Below are 19234 nucleotides of genomic sequence, written 5' to 3'. Positions count from 1 at the left end.
CTCGCTAAGAAGAGCCTTGATTGCTAGCAAGGCAGGCCGCTTTGTTTTCCATCACAGTTGAAAACGGGTCCAAATAAATACAGTAAATGGAGTATTGTGAGTTACGCAACACCAGGCCAGGTTCAAAGTCTTTTATCTAACCTTTGGACCAAATCATTGTGCGCCTGTCTTTCAAGACAGTCATGGCAAGATGTGGAAATAGAAGACTACACATACACATCGCCTCAGGGAGCTGTACTAACAAGAGGTTAAGGCATAAGGTAAAAATGACTGGAATCTCTCGCCTGTTGCTAAGGGGCAACTCTTTCACATCAGGCAGCTTCCATCTCAACATAACACCCCTCCCAGAGGCACAGTATCCTCCATCTGGCTGTACAGCACAGGTCTGCTAACAAAAAAATCACATTAGTGAGAGATGCGTCACTTGTAAATAGCGAGCATTTGAAGACTATGAGCACCGCGCTGAGGAATTTACCAGAAGGGTGAGAGTGTATGAGTCTTGCTTGTCGCTACCGAGCTCCTACGGTATGAGGAGCCATATTAAAGTCGCCATCATTCACCATTTTTCCCTCACCTTCGGTTATGGATGGAAACGGATGACCGGGAAATTGCACCCTGTCTGACAAATGGCAGGATGGCATCGCTCCATGGGCTGCCCACCGGCAAACTGCTGCTACTGAAAGAAAGGACATGAACAAATCGCCTCCCGCTGCTCCAATTACCGAGCACGCTCATCTCACAGAGGGACTGCAGTCATCTCTATGGGAGGGGGATGGAAAAACACTAGCTTGTGTGAGGACGTATGATGATGGGGTCAAGGGTAAGATGACATCTCATTCCAATCAGCTATGAGCCTTAATTTGTTATTTCACTAAAGTGGGAGTCCGTCAGACAGGTGACCAATACAGTCAGGACATTGCTGCATAATTCAAACACTTAACTGGTTATGGAGTCTAATCCATATTACATAAAATAGATTCCTGTCACGGTAGTGCCAGATATTCGAAAAAAGAAAGAGCCAAAGAGTTTCTGTCCATTTAGGACGCACATTCTTAAGCTCTGCAACGGGGCTTGGCTTCATACTATTAGCTTGAAGTGCTACTTAAGGGAGTGAGGGAGTTACTAAGTTTTAAAAATAAAATCTGAGCAAAGTAGGGATGAGGGGTGGAGGGCTCTTTGTTAGATTTAAATGCTGCGCTATGTTCTGTGTGACAGGCTGTTGGTAATTTATTGCCGCAGCCATTACGGTTATTAGAAAACTCACTCAGGAAGACAAATGGCAGCCTGGCCGGTCGTTGGTCTTCCGTCAGGGCTGACAACGGAGATGTGGCACTCTTTGCTATTGACATTTTCACACCTAAAGCCAAACTCTGCCAGCTGTATTGCAATTCAACCTAATGAGCTAAATCATCTCTGGCCCTAGCATATAGCTTTGTGTTATATTAAAGGAGGAGGGTAGTGGTCACCAACAGGGAACAGCCTGGGGGACAACCATTTCATGAGCAGATTTTTTTTTTCTCCCCAGACTGACAGATTAAAATGAATCTTGCCATAAATGACTTCTATCACAAAGAGCCATTAAGACAGACCGTTAGGAGTGTCTGAATGGAAGCCATTTCTTTCTTTCTATGACTGAGAGTGCAGGGGAAAGAAGGAGGAGAGGAAGGAGATCTGAGGCGAAGGCACTGTGCGCCCATGCACTTTTTCAAATTCAACATTTCTGAAGCCTATGAGTCATATTTCACTCAGTGGCCCAGAAAGAATGACAAACGATTCCAGTTGTTTTGCAGCAATTGAATGTGAAAGGTGACATGCCTATCAGTGAGGGCTCTGGCCCCACAATAACACTTTGTTCTGTGCGACAAAATACGAGCTAAAAACAAAAGCTGAGAAAATAAAAAGTAAAAGTTTAAATTCTCTGGATACTATTAATTCTTAGACCCAAGGTGGAGCACATATTTCATGAAAACTCAGTATTTTGTCTTTGTGACACCTCATGCGTCAAACTTTGGTCATGGGGATTTTTTTTTTAAACCTATTACTGATGCTCAGCAAAGGTTCATCGGGTCATCTAAAACAAACAAAGTTGCAAGGGATTCTGACCACTAGGAGCCAAGACACTTTGCACTGGAATGTAAAAGGTTAAACAAACAGAAGAACAAAGACTGAAATACGGACATCAACATTGAGAAAGGAGAATAACCTTGTAATTGCGCAGGAATTACAAAACCTGGGCGCCCTATTTGCTTAGCGGGGGGAAGATCCTTGCTAGCTAAGGACAGCAAACCAAAGTCTTTTAGGAATTAAGTGTATTAAAAGCAATGAAATGTGTGTTTTATGTGAAAATGTGGACTGTTTTTCCCAATGTGAAGCGACAACCTATGGGAGCAATTAATGACGACGACAAGTTTACTGCAAGGAAACACCGCCCATGACTTTGGTTCCTACCACCAAATCCACCTTGCTCATAGCAGGCTTGGAGAGTCCAGTGACAGATGATAGGTATAGGGTTGATGGTATTTCTTATCAAACGGAGCTGTGACGGCAAGAGGAGCTAGCTTCACCCACACAATAGCAATATTTTGTGCTTTTTCACTCTGAAACATCTGGGGAAACCTAGGTAACCGGTGCCTGGAATGTTAACTAGCGACCAAGTGTTGGCTACACAACGATGGGAGGCAAAGCGCCTTCTTTGTGGACTGAGCTTAATGGTGATGATGACACTCTGCTGATAGCTTCCACAAATGTGCAGTTTGCCACATGTTTGTACATTTGTTAAGGGAAAATGTACTACACTGACTTGTTCTATTACCTTGTGTCAGGAAGCAGCGTGACAAATAACGACACTCCAAACAGCCAGACCTTCACCATTTGTGACTTGTAGCTCATAACAACAGAGAAGCTTTCTCAGTCACAAACACAAAGTGATTTAATTATGTTAAAGGCCGGATAAGAATACATGCTGGCCTCCATATAGCGACATGTGCATTCTCCATGCTCAGCTTTTATTGAAGATATGTATTGGTTTAGCGAAGGCCAAGGTTCAGGGCAGACTGGGGTTAACTGCCATCCCCTGACAGCCCAGATGAGAAAGTGATGTGCACAGTGGGAGGTCACTGTGTGTCAGTCCGCCAGCTAACACTGCCTCATTGGGAACCCGGCACGCTCCATTTAACTTCACAGGGCACTCACATCCTGGGTGTGTCACGCACACACAAACACACACACACATCGAGACCCTTGCTCCCCCAACCTCAGCTGTATGGCCGTGGAAGGATCCCTGCCTCCCATAGCCATCCTGGGAAGCTAGAGTCACTCCGCCTCATTAGGGTAATTGAGACAGGTCCTCCCGAGACTAAAGAGCTGCTGAATTGCTACCCACTCGCGCATTTAAAAGACCACTTCATCAAGCCCTTCTGTGTGTTTGTTTTATTCGCTCTCTTTCATGCCCCTCCTCTTTCTTGGCATATTATGCGTTCCTTTCTTTTTTCTTGGGCTGGTCTGTGTCAAGTTGCTGAGTGGGACACAGTGAGGTGTCTGCATGCCGCTAATTGCCAGTGAGGAAATTATCTAGGGGGATTTCAATCTCAGGACTACGGATCCCAGATGTTGAGAAAGCCTCTGGTCCATGGACGTGTGAATGGGTGACAGCATAGGAAAAAAATGCTGATCTGTGGATGTTGGGAAGAAATAAGGGAGTTGGGGCATAGACAATGAGTGAGGGAGGAGAGGAAAATTCACCACCTCAGCGATTCTGAGGGGCCGAGCTGCTCTGAGCTGACAAAGACACCCAGATTGTGGCCAGAGGTTGTCTCAGCGAGCCGAGGTGTGCCAAAGCACCCATCATGTAACAAGTCAGATTTAGCAATACTGCTGGGTCAGGTCAGATTCAGATTGAAGTCACAGTCACGGCTGGCACCATGCTGCTCCGCCTCTTCTACTGCTCATCCGTCTGAACAGGAATTACTGAGTTTTTCTTCCTTACACTTGGAAATATAAACTAGGGTGTCCTGCGTGAGGATGTACGCTTTGCTTACACACACAAATCAAAACAAAACTGACAAAAGATGCCATGGAAAGATGCTGAGTGTATTGACTTTTCTCTCAAGACTCATGCACAAGTCCGCAGCATGAAGCAGATGAGAACAAAACTAGGATGCTGTTCGGAGGAAATAAGCCAATGACAACGCAGTGTGTTCAGCAATCTACCTAGGACAAAACAGAGAAAGAGTGTCACCAGTGGGACCTCTCCTCTTTAATCATGCCCTATTTCTTTCTCCGTTTCTGCCTCTCTCCTTCCCCCACTAACACTGACAATACATTACGGCAATTCTCTACTTCTTTTCATTTTTCTTCTTTCCCCAACCCCACTTACACACCTTCTTCCCTTCCTTCGGTCTTATCAGTGACAGGCTGGAAACAGAAGCGAGATAAGGAGACGCCAAAGCCAATACAAGGTGCAGTGGTCGGACACCCAGGCAGATTAGTCATTGGCATGTTTGTCACTTAACAATGGCCCAACGTGCAGCTCGAACTGGTAAAATGGAACAGAAACAAATGAGATGAATTTCTCCTCATAATGAATTATGGGCCCTGCAGCATTAACAGCTAGATCCCGGCGCGTACTGGTCGTCCCCTGAGGGGTGGCGGGACAGATTACTAAAATGGAGCTGCTGCTGCTGCTGCTGCTGCTGCTGCTGCTGCTTACCTTAATCGGTTGCTGTCACTCCTGTCACTCACGCAGACACACAAGCCACATACATTTACACACTCAAATACACCTGGGTCTGCGTCATCACGCCCTGCTCTCCCGATCTGCAAAGGGTAGCAGTTAATACTCATGTGTACCAAGAGTTTTCATGCACTCACTTCTTTACACGGCACTAGACTTTCTTGAAGTTCCAGCACTATTGACGACTTTAATAATTTTACTCAGAGCAAACAGCTTTCCTTATCAAAAACAAACAAACAAACAAAAAAAGGCACAAGGTAATTTAGTTATTATTCATGCAAATGGTCTGTTACTATGCTGTTTCTTATATAGTGCATCACTACGATTATGCAACCGCTAACATATTGCTCTTTTCTAAACCAATGCAATCTGCAGGCAGTAATCTGAATGATCTGTTGATGACACAAGTTTTAATCATCAACTCATGACTGAGCATGCGGATATCTTAATTTCAGTTTCAATGGACGACGGGTTCAGGAGCTGCAACTGTTAAAATATTAAATAACTGCGATAACTATGTGCTTGAGTCTCATCTGCGGTTGACAGTCTTGCAATCTCAATGTCACCATCAGAAATGATGCGTTTCAGGAACCAGTAATTGCCGCTATTTTGCCATCAATGAATAACACTGAACTACTCTGCACCCCTTCTGTGGCAATAATGTCTCTCAGTGCGCTGCAGTCCGTGGATTTATTTTTTAAGGTCAAGCCATTTTTTTCTTCAATTCTGCTGCGGCCCTTCTAATAGGTGAACGGGTTCAGAGCCTTTGTCAGCTGCCATCATTCCATTTCCTTTGGAAATGCCATGTGTGAAAGAGCAATTAAAATATTTGTGTTTACTTGAACCTCATTTAGCTCGGCTTCACCTTCCGTAAAGTGATTTCTTTCAGTTGTTGTTTCCCTTGTTACCACTGTAGTCATAAATTAAGGGCACTTGGATGTTTTACAGAAGCAGAAGTGGAGTCAGAAAAATATCTTTACAAATACAAGCCTCGGACCAACAAAAACTCCATTTATAACCCGATTCCAAGGTACAGTTTCTTTTTTTGTGATCTTTAAGATGTGAATACTAGTCACACTAGAGATATACACATCGGTAATCAAAATCTAAATTGCAAGAAGATTAATTTTGTTTTATTTACATGTACGCTATATACACCAATCAGCCACAACATTAAAACCACTGAAAGGAGAAGTAAATAACACTGACCAATTTGTGACAATACACCTGGCATTCATGTGGATGTTACTTAGACATGTACCACCCACCTAGACCAGACCAGGCACCCCCACCCCATAGCAATGACACTCCTTGATGGCAGCAGCCGTCCTCAGCAGGATGCAGCCTGACACAGGCGCAAAAATGCTTTAGGAACAACTCAAAAAACATGAAAAACAGCACAAGGTGTTGACCTGGCCTCCAAATTCCCTAGATCTCAAACTGACAAGTATCTGTGGGATGCACTGAAACAACCCTGATCCACAGAGCCCCATGGGACCCAAAGGCCCCAACTGACAACACGCCCAGATATGGCAGGACACCCTCAGAAGGCCCACGTCCATTCTCTGATGAGTCGCTGGAGGAACAAGAGAGACCAACACAATATTAGGCAGGCGGTCATAAAGTTATGCCTGATCGGTGTAAGTGACAAATAAGGAGCATCTTACTGAGTATAACCCCAGAGTTCTAACTCAAACTGTGTAAATCATGATTATCTATATATTTCTTGATTTAAAGGCATTTAATAGTGAGTGACAGGTGCGAGATGATACATTCCCAAAAGCCCACAAAGACAAACTCTTGAAGTGCATTCTAGTCAGGCACCTGTCACTTTCAAAGGGCACTTAAATCAAGAGAATGGCCATGAGTCCTCTACTCCCTTAAAAATGGTGCCATTTAGAATTATTTCTCCTATAAGAGGGCGAAGGCTAGACTCGAACACTGAGCATGAAGTCATTCAGAGGATTGTGTCTCTTTTGCTCTAACCATTTAACCTAATATAGCATTAGAGTATGTGAAGGAAAGCAAACCTCCCTTACTGCAGCAGTGGCGATTGTGTCCCTAAGTTCCGCAAAGTTTTCGTTTTTCTCCCAGACAGCTCCCGCTGGCTCAATTAACTATTGATCAGATTTGTGGAACCGAATGTAAATAATTAACAAAAGTGGAGATAGCATCTGCAGCCCTGCAAACAACTTCAATACAGGGGCCTCTGTGTCTCTAATCAATAGGGCGTGGACGGCATGCACAGCAGAGACCGTGAGGACCTCTACAAGGTGGCCACGGAAACAGAGAAAATCGCTGTTTTATCAGACATCGCAGCTGTGTCAGCAGAAAACATCAAGACGAAAGCAGTAATCAGACAGTGGCTGTTTTATTGTAGATACCAGTGTGGCCAAAACTATCTTTCTTTGACATTTAGAAGTAACCTAATTAATTCTCTGATGTGATACAGGAAAATAAAAACTGAAATAGTTGCAGTTGAAGCTGGAGCTTTTTTTTTTTCTCCACTGAGAATGTTGTGCCAGGTGAAAATCTGTCATCCTACAAGCAGCTCTGAGGGAAGTGATAGCCTGGTTGTGTCCAACAAAGCCTGTGTGTGTAAAGATGTAACACACTGTAGAAAGAGAAGGACAAATTTCCTTGGGGAAGCAAGAACTGTGTGGCACTGTTGGGGGGAATAGAGAGAGGGCCCATAGGTAACCCTATTTGAATATCAATGCCTCCCATGATCCACATCAAGGGAACAGACAGGGGCACCTCTATTTACAACCATCTCCAGCGAGTGCAGTTGTGCGTCTGTGTATGCGCGTGTGTGCACAACTGATCACTCTGTGCAGTCATCAGCCACCGCATTATTCCAAGGGACTTTGTACAGTGCATTAATCATAGGGACCCTTGAGCGCTTCCATGGATCCAAATATTCCGACCTTGAGGTTACAAGAAAGACATTAGTCCTGATCCATTCAAAGTATTGGAGACAGGGAGGGGAGCCGAGGGAGGAGGCAGAAAAGCTTTCAAGGTAATGAAACTCCGCCATAATTTAAAGGAAAAGACTTGTGGGGACAAGCCTGGGCCAAAGTAAGAAAAAATTAAATTGGATTTTTTCTTTTTCCCCTTTATTTTAAATTAGGCTTAAGTGCATGTGGGGGGGGTAGTTTTTCTTTCTCTTTTTTTTTTCGAACAAAAGCATGATAACAGCATTAACGTTCAGAATGAATCGAATCATTTCCAAACCAATTAACCTTTGACAGAATGGATGAGTGGACAGGAATGAGAATGGTGCATATCGGAGGGGGGAGGGAGGGAGGGAGGAAGAGAGAGAGAGAGAGATAGAGGTGGGTGGATGGCAGGAGGAGGCAGCAGTTTTCAGGGCCAAGGGTCCAGGCATGCAGGGGGCGAGCATTTTTGGGCTGACAGCTGTCAGAGAGTATACAGTGAAAGACAGACATGCCAGGGAGAATGTTGGTTGAACATGAAGCGGACCTGCCTTGCACACATGTCTCCAGATGCTGAGGAACAGAGAGGACACAAGCCCACTCATTCCCAACTCCTTCGTCTACCTTTTCTGTCCTGCCCACGCTGACTGATAGTAGAAGGGGTCTGCAGTTAACCCCACTTACTCTTTATGCTGGCCCTCACTCCCTCTCTCCCCCCAATCTATCTATTTCTATTCCTCCCTTACTGGCTCACACACAGCTGCAGCCGGTCCATTAAGTTAATTAAAGGCTCCATTTTGAGCTGGAGCCCGCTAGCAAATACGAGTGCCAATCAATAGATCTCTGGCTTATTTTGTGGGAGGGAGGGGTGACAGCATTGGTTCTGCATTCGGGGACATGATTTGTGGCTTTGGCAGACGTGGCGTGTCCCTCTTCTGTCTTGTCCTCTGTCTCTGTCTAATTTGGTAGCCACCCTGCCCGTTGCACAATCTCCTTCCCTCTCTTCACCGTGATGTCATCTATCACTTCACTCTCCTTCCTTTACCCCCAGCTATCCACGACTTTTCCCATCTGTCTACAAGAAGTCACAGTCCTGTGTTTCCCTGTGAGAGCGCGCATTTGTTTTAGTCACCATCTGCACGGAGGAAGCCAGCTGTGCGGGGTTGCAGCTGGGGTTGGAGGCGTGGGGAGGCTGGAGTAGGCGGCAGGAGCTGAGAGCAACAGGGTGTCCAGGGGGATGATGTGAGCTTGGGGACGAGGGCATTAACAGTGGGACAAGAGGGGAGGGCCTTGTGATGATTGGACAGTACTCCAAAGATCACAAAACAGTCCGTCTAAGCTGTGGCACGTGGACTGAGAAGAGACGGTCGTGGGAGTTGGTTGGTCACAGTGTTAAATTATAAATTATTTCTAGAAATCTTGCTCAGGAAAGCAAATGCCATTTCTATTGCTGTAAGTCCCATATAGGAGCTTGGTCATCATCCACCAGAGCCATAAGGAGGACTAAAGAAGTAAACTGTTTTATATTGATTAACACTCTAAGTCTGGCGTCAGAAATAAAAGCTTCTCCAATGATCCTTCTTCAATGAGCCTCCATTTTCCCCCAAATCTATTTTTTTCTGCTCGCTGTTGTCTCCTACGACTGCAAAAGAGGAAGGCCCACAGGCTAAACAACCATCATCAGCTTCATGTGGCGTTTGTCTGCTATGAATAATGGCTACGGGCGGCAGGCAGCGTAGCAGTTCAAGATCCACAGACAAGCTCTCTCCACTGGATGCCTCCATTCCAACTGCCCCTCCATTCCTGCAGTCACAGCAGCATGGAAGTAGCGCAGCTCATCGGGCTTCCTCCCAGCAGTCATTTGACAATTCCCTCCCTCCAGGGAGGCAGTCGGTGCGCCTCTTGATAGTTAGCCAGTGCTGTTTGTTGGAGGCCTTTTCCCTCTCACCTCCTTCATCTACTCCTCCTCCTTTCTCATCTCCCATTTTTCAGCGAGAATGCCTGCTGCTTTTTCCACTTCTCTAATCTAAACTCCCTCTTTCTCTTCCCCCTCTCCCCTCTCGGAGAAAGCCCAGGGGGGCATGTTCATATTCTCTCCTCTTATTGTGTTTCATCTTTTTCCTTATGACACAGAACTATTCCCCCAGAGTATCCAGCTTTCAGCCGGGGAGCTGTAGAAAACGCATGGTTAACCCCATTTTATTCTGTCTATTCAAAGGTTCCCCGACAAAGCTCAGGCACTCACGGCAGATAAGAAATCATTGGCACGGCGCAGAAGGTATGGTATGCATTCAACAAAATTAAAAAGAAGGTCAATTTCTGTGTGAGCCCGGCGTTCGAATGGAGCGGGATTTTAAAGGAAGGTTTTGCATCGCATTGTTTATCTTTCAAAAACAATGGAAGAGCTCACTTACTGAGACATGTGTATGAACAGCTGCTTTGAAAGTGCTGCACTGCTGAATCTTTCACTGGACGTATCTGGGCTTAGATGGGTTACTTTCAACTTTAAAATTTCTGAGTATAATTGCAGAAATATACTATCATTCAGGATTATAACGTAACCTCCAAAACTGTACTATTATACTAAAAAATTAGTTTTTGGACAGTGTACCACATACCATGGTGTTACACACTGCTGGTCCATACAAATTACTCAAATTAGTCAAGAGCAGCACCGGCTTGAATTGAGTCAAAATGATGTGTCCATGCCAGGTAAAACGGCTTTCAAAAGGTTATCAACCACAAGGTATGACACATAGAAAATGTAAATGGTCAGATGGACGAAGAGGAGGAGGAGGAGGAGGTAGAGAAATAAGGTTCCTTTCCATTACTGTTTCTGCAATGACCTCATCTCTCTTTCACCCCACTCTTATGCTCTTGCTCCATTTCATTCTCTGTCTCCCTATCTTTCACTTGTATCACGCACACACTCCCACTGCATTTCTCAAAGCACATGCACCCTCATCCTCGGTCACCCTAACCACCTCATTTCTCCAGCCCTCCCTCCTCTCCAACTCTCACTCTGTGCGTAATTCAATCATCCCAAGGAGATGGATATCCGTCCCCTAGGAACGCTTACGCTCTCCATTTCCTAAAGCGCTTGATCAGATTAATTGATTGCCCCCCCCCCATCTCTGCGCCCCCCCCCCCTCTGCCGGCTGAAGCTGGTGTGGTGGTGGAGGTTTGCAGAAATCAGGTTTGCATTGATATTTTTATAAAATGGCTTTTTCCCCACTGCCCCCAGACAGACCCTGTAAAAGGACAAAGGGGAATAGATAAAGTACATGAGCCAGGAGAAGGGAGGTGACTGGCGACATGAAAGGGTGGAAGCCTGCAGAAACAGACAGGGAGGATTTATAAAGAGGACAAAACAACAACCTGGAGCGTACAGGAGACACAGAGCCGAACAGGAGATCAAGGGACGAGATAAAATGGGTAGGCGATCAATGAAATGAAATTAAAAAAAAAGGCTGTTTAGGAGGTTTATTGTGCATGTGAGGTGAATGCGTGTGCATGCGTCTGTGTATCATGTTGTTTGCCTGCAAGCATGCAGAGCACAGCAGAGGGTAGAGATGGGAGAGTCCAACCAAGCCCCACGGGGAACGCAGGAAGACCTCAACTCATCCATTATAACTGAGAGCCAAGCGGCTGCCATGTCTCCTGATTGCTGAGTCCCTGTGGAGCCCTCGCCCTCTCTCTCTCTCTCTCTCTCCCCCCTCTTTCGCCCCCTTTCTCCTCCTCTACCTCTCTATCTTTCTCTTTTTTGGCACCGGGGATCGCAGTAGATTACAGTGCTGTCCCAGGCCTTTGGCTCCTGTGTTATGGCAGGGGCCAAATACGAGCACAAACCATACAGACACTCATGCACACACACACCCAAGCACCCAAACACACAGTCGCACAAATACACAGACAGGGACAGCAGCTCGCTCGACTCCCTCTTATCTACCTGCCGCACATGTTCCCCATACGTGTAAAGCTTTTACCTGAGCGCCCCATTACAGCAGAGGCTTTTACCTCTGGAGAGCCAAATTACCTTTCAGATACAACCTTCCCTTTTTCAACTTGCCCTTGACATTTAGTTCACTTGCATTTTCCCCGTATGTATAGGCTCAAACGCAAATTATAAAGCCACACACACACTAGAATGCAAGCATGCACAGGACAGGATCATATAAAACAGTCTCCTGCTTTAATTAATCACGTGAATCGTCTTCTTCATCTTCATTTACTGTAACCGCTTGTCCTGTGAAGGGTCGCGGCTGGGCTGGAGCCTATTGGGCGAGAGGCGGGGTACACCCTGGACAGGTCGCCAGTCTATCGCAGGGCATCATGTAAATCATGTAAAACGCAATTGTGCCATAACGCAGATATAAACGCTGATTTTAATTACGCCCTGTTGAATGTATCGGTTGTCAGCTGCAGACTCCAGTGAAAACGAACACCGCAATCTGCTGTTATATGCAAGTTATATGCAAGACTGCTCACACGAGCCAATTCTGCACTGCCTGCCCAGCGTGAAGTGGAGGAGAGTTTTATTTATTGAGTGGCTCTTTGAGAAAGCATTTAGCGAGCGAAAGAGAGTGAGACGCATTTTTCAGCAGTGGTTGGCCAGACAAGAACCAAAGCACGTCTGAACGTTGGCCGCGGACATTTCACGGGTAACAATTAAGAAGTGTCCAAGGAAAATACGCATATGCAAACACAGCAGTGTGGAAATTAAGTATGTGCTGAGAAAACTGCGGATAATTTGATAAAGTATTTGTTGAGGAGGTACACCATTTAGGTTTGCTGCTGTGTGCTGGGGCGTACTGTCTGTTCTAACATTGAAACGAGACAGTTTTCAGGTTTAACAATACGTTAACGCTAGCACCGGGTATTATTTAATCTTTTTTTCAATGTTTTATTACTGTAGTCTGCCAAAATAAGCATGTACTCTCACTTGCCAGCTCATTAGGTACACTAGTGAAAACGTATGCTGTTGATTTTTGGAGGCTATGGTTTGCAGTACTACTGAATTGTATTGTATTGTACTGACACAAGATCCAGATCTGGGGCGGCACAGTGGCGAGGTGGTTAGCACTGATGCCTCACAGCAAGAAGGTCACCGGTTCGAATCCATGGGCCGACTGGCCTTTCTGTGTGGAGTTTGCATGTTCTCCCTGTGTCTGCGTGGGTTCTCTCCGGGTACTCCGGCTTCCTCCCACCATCCAAAGACATGCTGGTTAGGTTCATTGGTGACTCTAAATGTGCGTGTGAGTGTGAATGGTTGTCTGTCTCTGTGTTAGCCCTGCGATGGACTGGCGACCTGTCCAGGGTGTACCTGCCTCTCGCCCGATGACAGCTGGGATAGGCTCCAGCAGACCCCCGTGACCCTTAACAGGACTAAACGGGTATAGAAGATGAATGATCCAGATCTTTCAACAACAATTCAAATATGACAAAAATCCATTTTTAGTCAAGGTGCTGGTTAAAATAGCATAACCACTTTTGTATTTGATTCGGTAAAGTTTAACGGCAACACAAACTACATCCTCCAAAATTACCATACAGTTGAATTACCACCTTTCTTACACTGTTCCAATGTAAACAGAACATTTTAACAGACAGAACTGTCATATTTCACTGTTGGCCATAAAGTGAACTATTTTTTACCTATTCTCAGGAAATGATTGTGACAATGTCATTTATATAAATAGGAGTAAAAGGAGGAACATGTCTGAAAACAAAACTACTCCAACTTCATTTAAATAATGTTTTGTCAAGTGAGTGTCATTGTGAAAATGGGAACAAAATTACTAATCAAAATGCGCAAAACATGTTCAGATAAAAGCCACAACTGGTCACAAGAACAAAAGTGGCACATTAATGTTTGTTTCATTTGTTTCATTTCATGCCAACAGATGTAGCCATACCAGTGCTGGAAATAGCGCCTTCTGCTACTAAAATAATGTTTGAAAAACATCCCCAGTAAGTTATGACTAAACAGATTTTTCCTCACTCTTAACTCATGCAACTGCCTACAGCCAAACAGTGGACTACTACAGTGCAAGAGGAGAAATGTTAATATCATAATTCATCGAAACGCCAGAAATACATGCAGCTTGGAACGAGTCCGGCTATGTAAGAGGGGAAAAAGGAACTACCTCTGCGTCCGGAGGTGTCAATACTGATTGAACAGACTTGTTTAGTTAAATATGAAGCCTGTTTGTCTATTTCATGGTCAATTTGAGAAGGGAGTTTGTTGTTTGCTGCTTCGCGGAGGCAAACATGTACAGACAGCATCTTTGTAGGAGGAAACATGAACTCCTGACCTGAATACACAGGCTCATCAACAGACTGACATACACGTACAGTACACACACACACAAACACACATAGGTACACTTGTGTATACTTGAGTACTCAGCCCACAAACTAAATCAACACACCATTTATTTTTCTTTCCGAAAGGCTCTCTCTCTTTCTTACTTTCCCCAGACTTTTTATTTGCTAGGAGGCTGAGCTCTCAGACTGGGATTGATCCTGAGCTGCCGTCTTGAACCTGTGCCCCGAGGGCAGCTCAGTGCAAACACGCAGCAGCCCCTCTCCACTTACCCTGATCAGAGATACACTTTCTGTTACACTATACCTACGTATATGACCACGCAACACGAGCGCAAAGCAAGTCCTGACCATTTCTGCATGGGCTGCTTTCCACAGACACGAACCTGGCTAACACCACTGCCACAGAAAAATCTCATCTATTGAAAAATATAGTATACTCCCAAACCCAGAGGCACAGCATGAGAAATAAACTTGTCTTCAGCCAGAAATTGACAAGCCTTTGTATGAGCATTGAGGGAAAATCAATAAGCATAACATCAGCACTGGATATGACAGCAACAATCTCATACTGTACAAGACATCCCATTTGCTGAGTGCTTTTTTCATGGGCAGAGCACAAAAGAAATCCATTATTTTTTGCAAACGCAAAGATTCATTTGAACATTTTACATAAATAATTCATACAATTTTTTTTTACTGTGTTTTCAACTGAAGACAGACAGCTAACTAGTGAGAAAGCTTCACCCACCTTCTCCCTTTGAAGTAAGCAAAAAGGGAGCAAAGGGGTATAATTTGCTTGATTCATTTATCGTTGCTTACTATGAATAAATGCCATTAAGAGTGGTTGCTGCATGGCGCCTGTGAAGTTATGGAATGGCTGGCAGCACCGGGAGAGCTGAAATAAACCAACATAGCGATTAGAAAAATGCATCCTTCCCACACACACTGTACCAGTCAGGAGTCTAATGGCTCTGTGGCGTACTGAAACACACACATATAGTACACACACACACACACAATACATATACAATTACTCCCAGCGCTTTGCCGCGACTGCCCTGAGTTCCTATAGAGTTTGAGATTGATGGGTTCTGTGACTGGTGCTGCGAGACAGGTGGAGCCTTCAAGTCAGCTAATCTACACTGCCTCCTACAGGATAACAGCCCACACTGGACCCGTGAATATGTGAGAAACTGTCATCATCACCTTACCCGAGTCGATAATGATGACGATAAATGGTGTTTGCATAGCACTTATCAGGTCTTCAGATTCAACCACCACATCTGCTTGACAACAAGGGTGAAACTACTATCTCAGTATTTTGTGTGATTGTTAAAAAACGTTTCCTGGGTGTTCACCCACAAATGTCGTCTTCGGAGTCCGACTGATCTGATTGATGTTTTCTTCTTTGCAAGATTTTAATTAGGTCCCATTAGCTTTGCATTTGCTCCCAAAGGTTACTTAGCGTTATTAAGAGTACCTACCACATTTTGACTCTGACCTACCTTCCATGCAATGCTGTTGCCTTTGTTGTCATGTCCCAGTGCAATTGGAAACTCTCCGCGCTCGTAGTACTTGCGAAAGGTGGTTGGTTTGGAAGGGCGCTCCCGAAAAGCCCCTGCCGCTGGTGGACCCACCACCTGGTCAGGAACAATGGAGAAAATGGTGATTAAGAAAATGGGGCAAAAGAAACAGAACGAGACGCGCACACTGAGAGTGTTGTTTTATGAAATCAGAATTGACTGTGTTTTCTCCTACAAGAATAGAAACACTCCAACTGCCTTTTCTTTAAAGTAATTCAGGGAGACACATGTGCCTGCTCTTCAGCTCCTCCAAGGAAGGAAAAAAACACAGATAGTGTGAGGCTCTTTGTGTGTGTGGTTATGTGTGTGTTGGCCCTGTAGCCAGAGGCACTGCCAGAGGCATTGTTAGGATCATCTTTTCTCTGCCTCCATATTGGATATATGCTATTACTGTGCCACTGAAAGCCAATGGGACTCTATCACATCAGCCGCAGTGTCTGCTGCTATTGTTGTAGGGGCCATTGATGGTGGTACCAATACAACACATGTAAGTCAATTTAACACACTAGAAAGGAGAGCAATTGGAGATTTGAGTAACTATTTAAAAAAGTAGTGTTTTCTGAGTCAAAACAAATGTATGTTTGCATATGCTGAATAATAGTACAAAGTTTGCATTAAAGCCTCAAAAAGACCAATTCCCTTGCAGTAACTGCAAAGAAGTAGCCTAGAATCTAGACGCGCCCCTAGCGGCAGCAAATTACATTTGCTTCCAGGGGCAGTCTAGTTACTCTCCGTTGACTTGAGACTTCGAAAAATCCAAGATGTACCGGGCCAATCACGAGTCGGTGGGCGGGCTTAACATGATGACGACTAACCTGCGACCATAAGTTCCGTGAATTACGCGTGAATTCCCCATCCTGCTAGAACTACCAGAGCGATGGCTGCTGCTAGCGAACAACTTTTCTTTCGAATCGGCTTTGGCCGCCACTCTGAAAGACTTGAAGTTAAGCTTTTCTCTGAGAAAAGAACAAGAAACTGCACTGAGGTCGTTCTTACAAAAGAAGGATGTATTTGGAGTTTTGCCAACCGGATACGGCAAAAGTTTGATCCACAGCTTAAAAATGATTAATGCAGGAGAAACTCAACCTGTAGGCGAACTCATAAAAAAAAAAAAAAAAACAGGATGCAACAAGAACTATTTAATATCTATTAGTTTTTTCCACAACACATGCAAGGAACTCTCTTTTCCGTCGCTCTGACTACGTCACCTTCTTCGTTGCTCTGATTGGTTGTAGCGCTATCCTATTGCGTGGAGAGGGAGTTTGAAAGACAACCGTTTATGCCACCCCTCCGGTTGAGCCCTGACTATGGAGAGTGCCCAGACCCTACATTTAATGTGGGTCTGGCTCGTCAGGCTAGCAAAGAAGCACAGGTATCAACAAAGAGACAGAAACCTCTCACTGGAGAATGCGGTGAGATCGTTCAAGAATAAGCCAGTCAAATACTGGAGGTAGTCTGATGTGTTTAATTGAAAATACTAGAGCTTTGTAAGAACATGCTGTAGTGGACATATGACAGAATGCTGGAGCATGTCTTTTCCTTGTCTGCATCTCTTGTGTGTATTCCCTGCCATCTGTGTCACCCAGCCACATGACTGGCAGCTGTGCTGCCGTCATTAATCCTCAGATTACCACCCATTAAGAAACAGAATTTTGCCACAGCGGCCCGCAAGCAGAGAAGAGTGGGACTGGGATGTGTTGTCGTTGCCAGGACTGCCTTGAAGATTGATGTACCACTTGAAAGATTTTAGGGCCATTGCTGTGATGCTACTCAGTGGCGGATCGCATGTTGCATCATTCACTAGAGTTGCCTGTTTGTTACATAATTCAAAACCAATTTAGGTATTTAAAAAAAATAAAATAAAATGTACAAATGTATCTCTGTAGAACCTCCACCAAGGAATGATGTAACGTGGATCAATGTTTACATGTGGTGTAGCTGGTGCCAGCCCTGCTACACTCAAGAGAAACGAGACAACAGGAGAAACTATTACGAGGGACCCTGAGTGAGTGTCTCACAGCACTCGCAGCATTTAAACAGCCATAATGCACCGTGAGATTGCAGCAAAGTCATTTCAAATGAATCCGTTTGGAGCATTTGTTCACCATGCCAGGGAATACTGAATAATATTATGCTGAATTAATAAGCACAGGTTTGCGTACCTGCAGGAGAAAGACTTCCCGAACAAAATGCCTGTGACTAACAATGCATGTAAAAGTCACTTGGCAGTATCGCCTGTACTGTACAAGTCTGAAGGAAATCCACCACAGCAAACATGTATGCCTATTATCATCTTTTAAGTCATGTCTTTCATTTTCAGTCTAATTTTGGTTGCAGTAGTGTGACAATTTTGCACCCTTTGTTTCGTATAGCACCTATGAAAAGCATACTGTATGAAGTATGAAAACTATTTTTCTGTTATTAGGCTCAAACAATGAATCTATAACTGCCAGTATTGTGCCAGCTTACACCATTAGGACCATCTTTCTGTTTTGTCACGTCAAGTATTTTAATACAAGACGGCAACTGTTGTTCAGTTCATACTCTTTGAAACACACATCACCATAATCTGTTTGTCTTCCCCTCCTATCCCTGTCTCTGTTCATTCCGTTCACTGCGGGAGTTGTTTTGCAGACCGTCCTGTATAAATGGGCTGGTGTAAAGCTTGCGAGATCAGTGCTGCTCCAGCCTGCAGGAGTGACAAAGCCCCTCACATCCAGGTAGCTACGACGGCGGTTGAGCCACGCTGCACCGGGAGGCTAAAAATAGCTCAGACTGGGCAGCAAAGAGAGAATGAACCCAGACTGCACTGACGGGCTGAGCAGCTTTTTATGGTCAGGAATGATGACGCTGCAGTCAATTCAGAGGTCTGCGGCTGGAGCGTTGCAAGCTTCACAGCCATCTCCCTGTTTTCTCTCCAATTATCTTCACTGGCGGCCAGTGCGCATAAAGATTCATATACACGCATGCACAGTGGCACATTTTGTCGCAGCGCTGCACAGGCTGCAAAAAGCCAAACACAGAAGCCCTTTCCCCTGTTACTGATAGACTGCCATTTCCAGCGGCTTAAGGAGAACTGTAATAGGAACAGCGTTGTGTGGAGATTATCACCTGCTGGCTTCCTGATGTCATTCCAATGATCTGCCCGCTCCTGTTCTGCCAGTCAACAACGTTCGGGTCTAAAGCTCATATGTACAAAGAGAAAACCCACCAAATCCTTAAGTAATATAGTCTTTTTTTTTTTGTGGCATTCTAACAAGTCCCATAAACATGTTGAGCATTTTAAATAAGAACCTCACCGCATCCATGTTGTAAGGAACAACGGCCGTAAGTTCCATCTTATATGAGTGAGCATGAATTTGTGTTAACTCAATTTAGCCAAGCCGTGCTGACAACAACTGCTGCTGATTCTGTTGTGCTGCCAGCCAGCATGCCACCTCATTTTAAGTCTACATGTCTCCCAAATACTTATTAACCATGGTTCTCCTGTCTTACCCTGATTGTTCTGGCCAAAGTACTCCAGTAGTGCAGTACTACTATTCATCCCCGTGTAATCCAAAAGTCTTCAACGTTCTTAAACACCGGGGTGAACAGAAAACAGAAAAAGGGGACGCATAACATAAAACTATGGAGAAGCAGATAACATCCCGCCCCTC

The 19234-nt window shown here is 44.8% G+C and overlaps 1 protein-coding gene across 1 annotated transcript in view; it reads right to left on the bottom strand.

Annotated features, from left to right (window-relative positions):
• Nucleotides 1-19234, bottom strand: part of pacrg (PARK2 co-regulated) — a 133360-nt gene that overhangs the window by 95980 nt on the left and 18146 nt on the right. The window contains exon 2 of the mRNA XM_084569814.1: nucleotides 15501-15635. Coding sequence (XP_084425940.1) covers nucleotides 15501-15635 — 135 coding nt within the window. The remainder of the gene's footprint in view (nucleotides 1-15500; nucleotides 15636-19234) is intronic.

The sequence above is a fragment of the Chelon labrosus genome, assembly GCF_963514085.1.
Source record: "Chelon labrosus genome assembly, chromosome: 20".
In the NCBI taxonomy this organism is placed as follows: Eukaryota; Metazoa; Chordata; class Actinopteri; order Mugiliformes; family Mugilidae; genus Chelon; species Chelon labrosus.
Note: the sequence above shows the minus strand (reverse complement) of the source record. Positions and strands in the feature narration are given on the sequence as shown.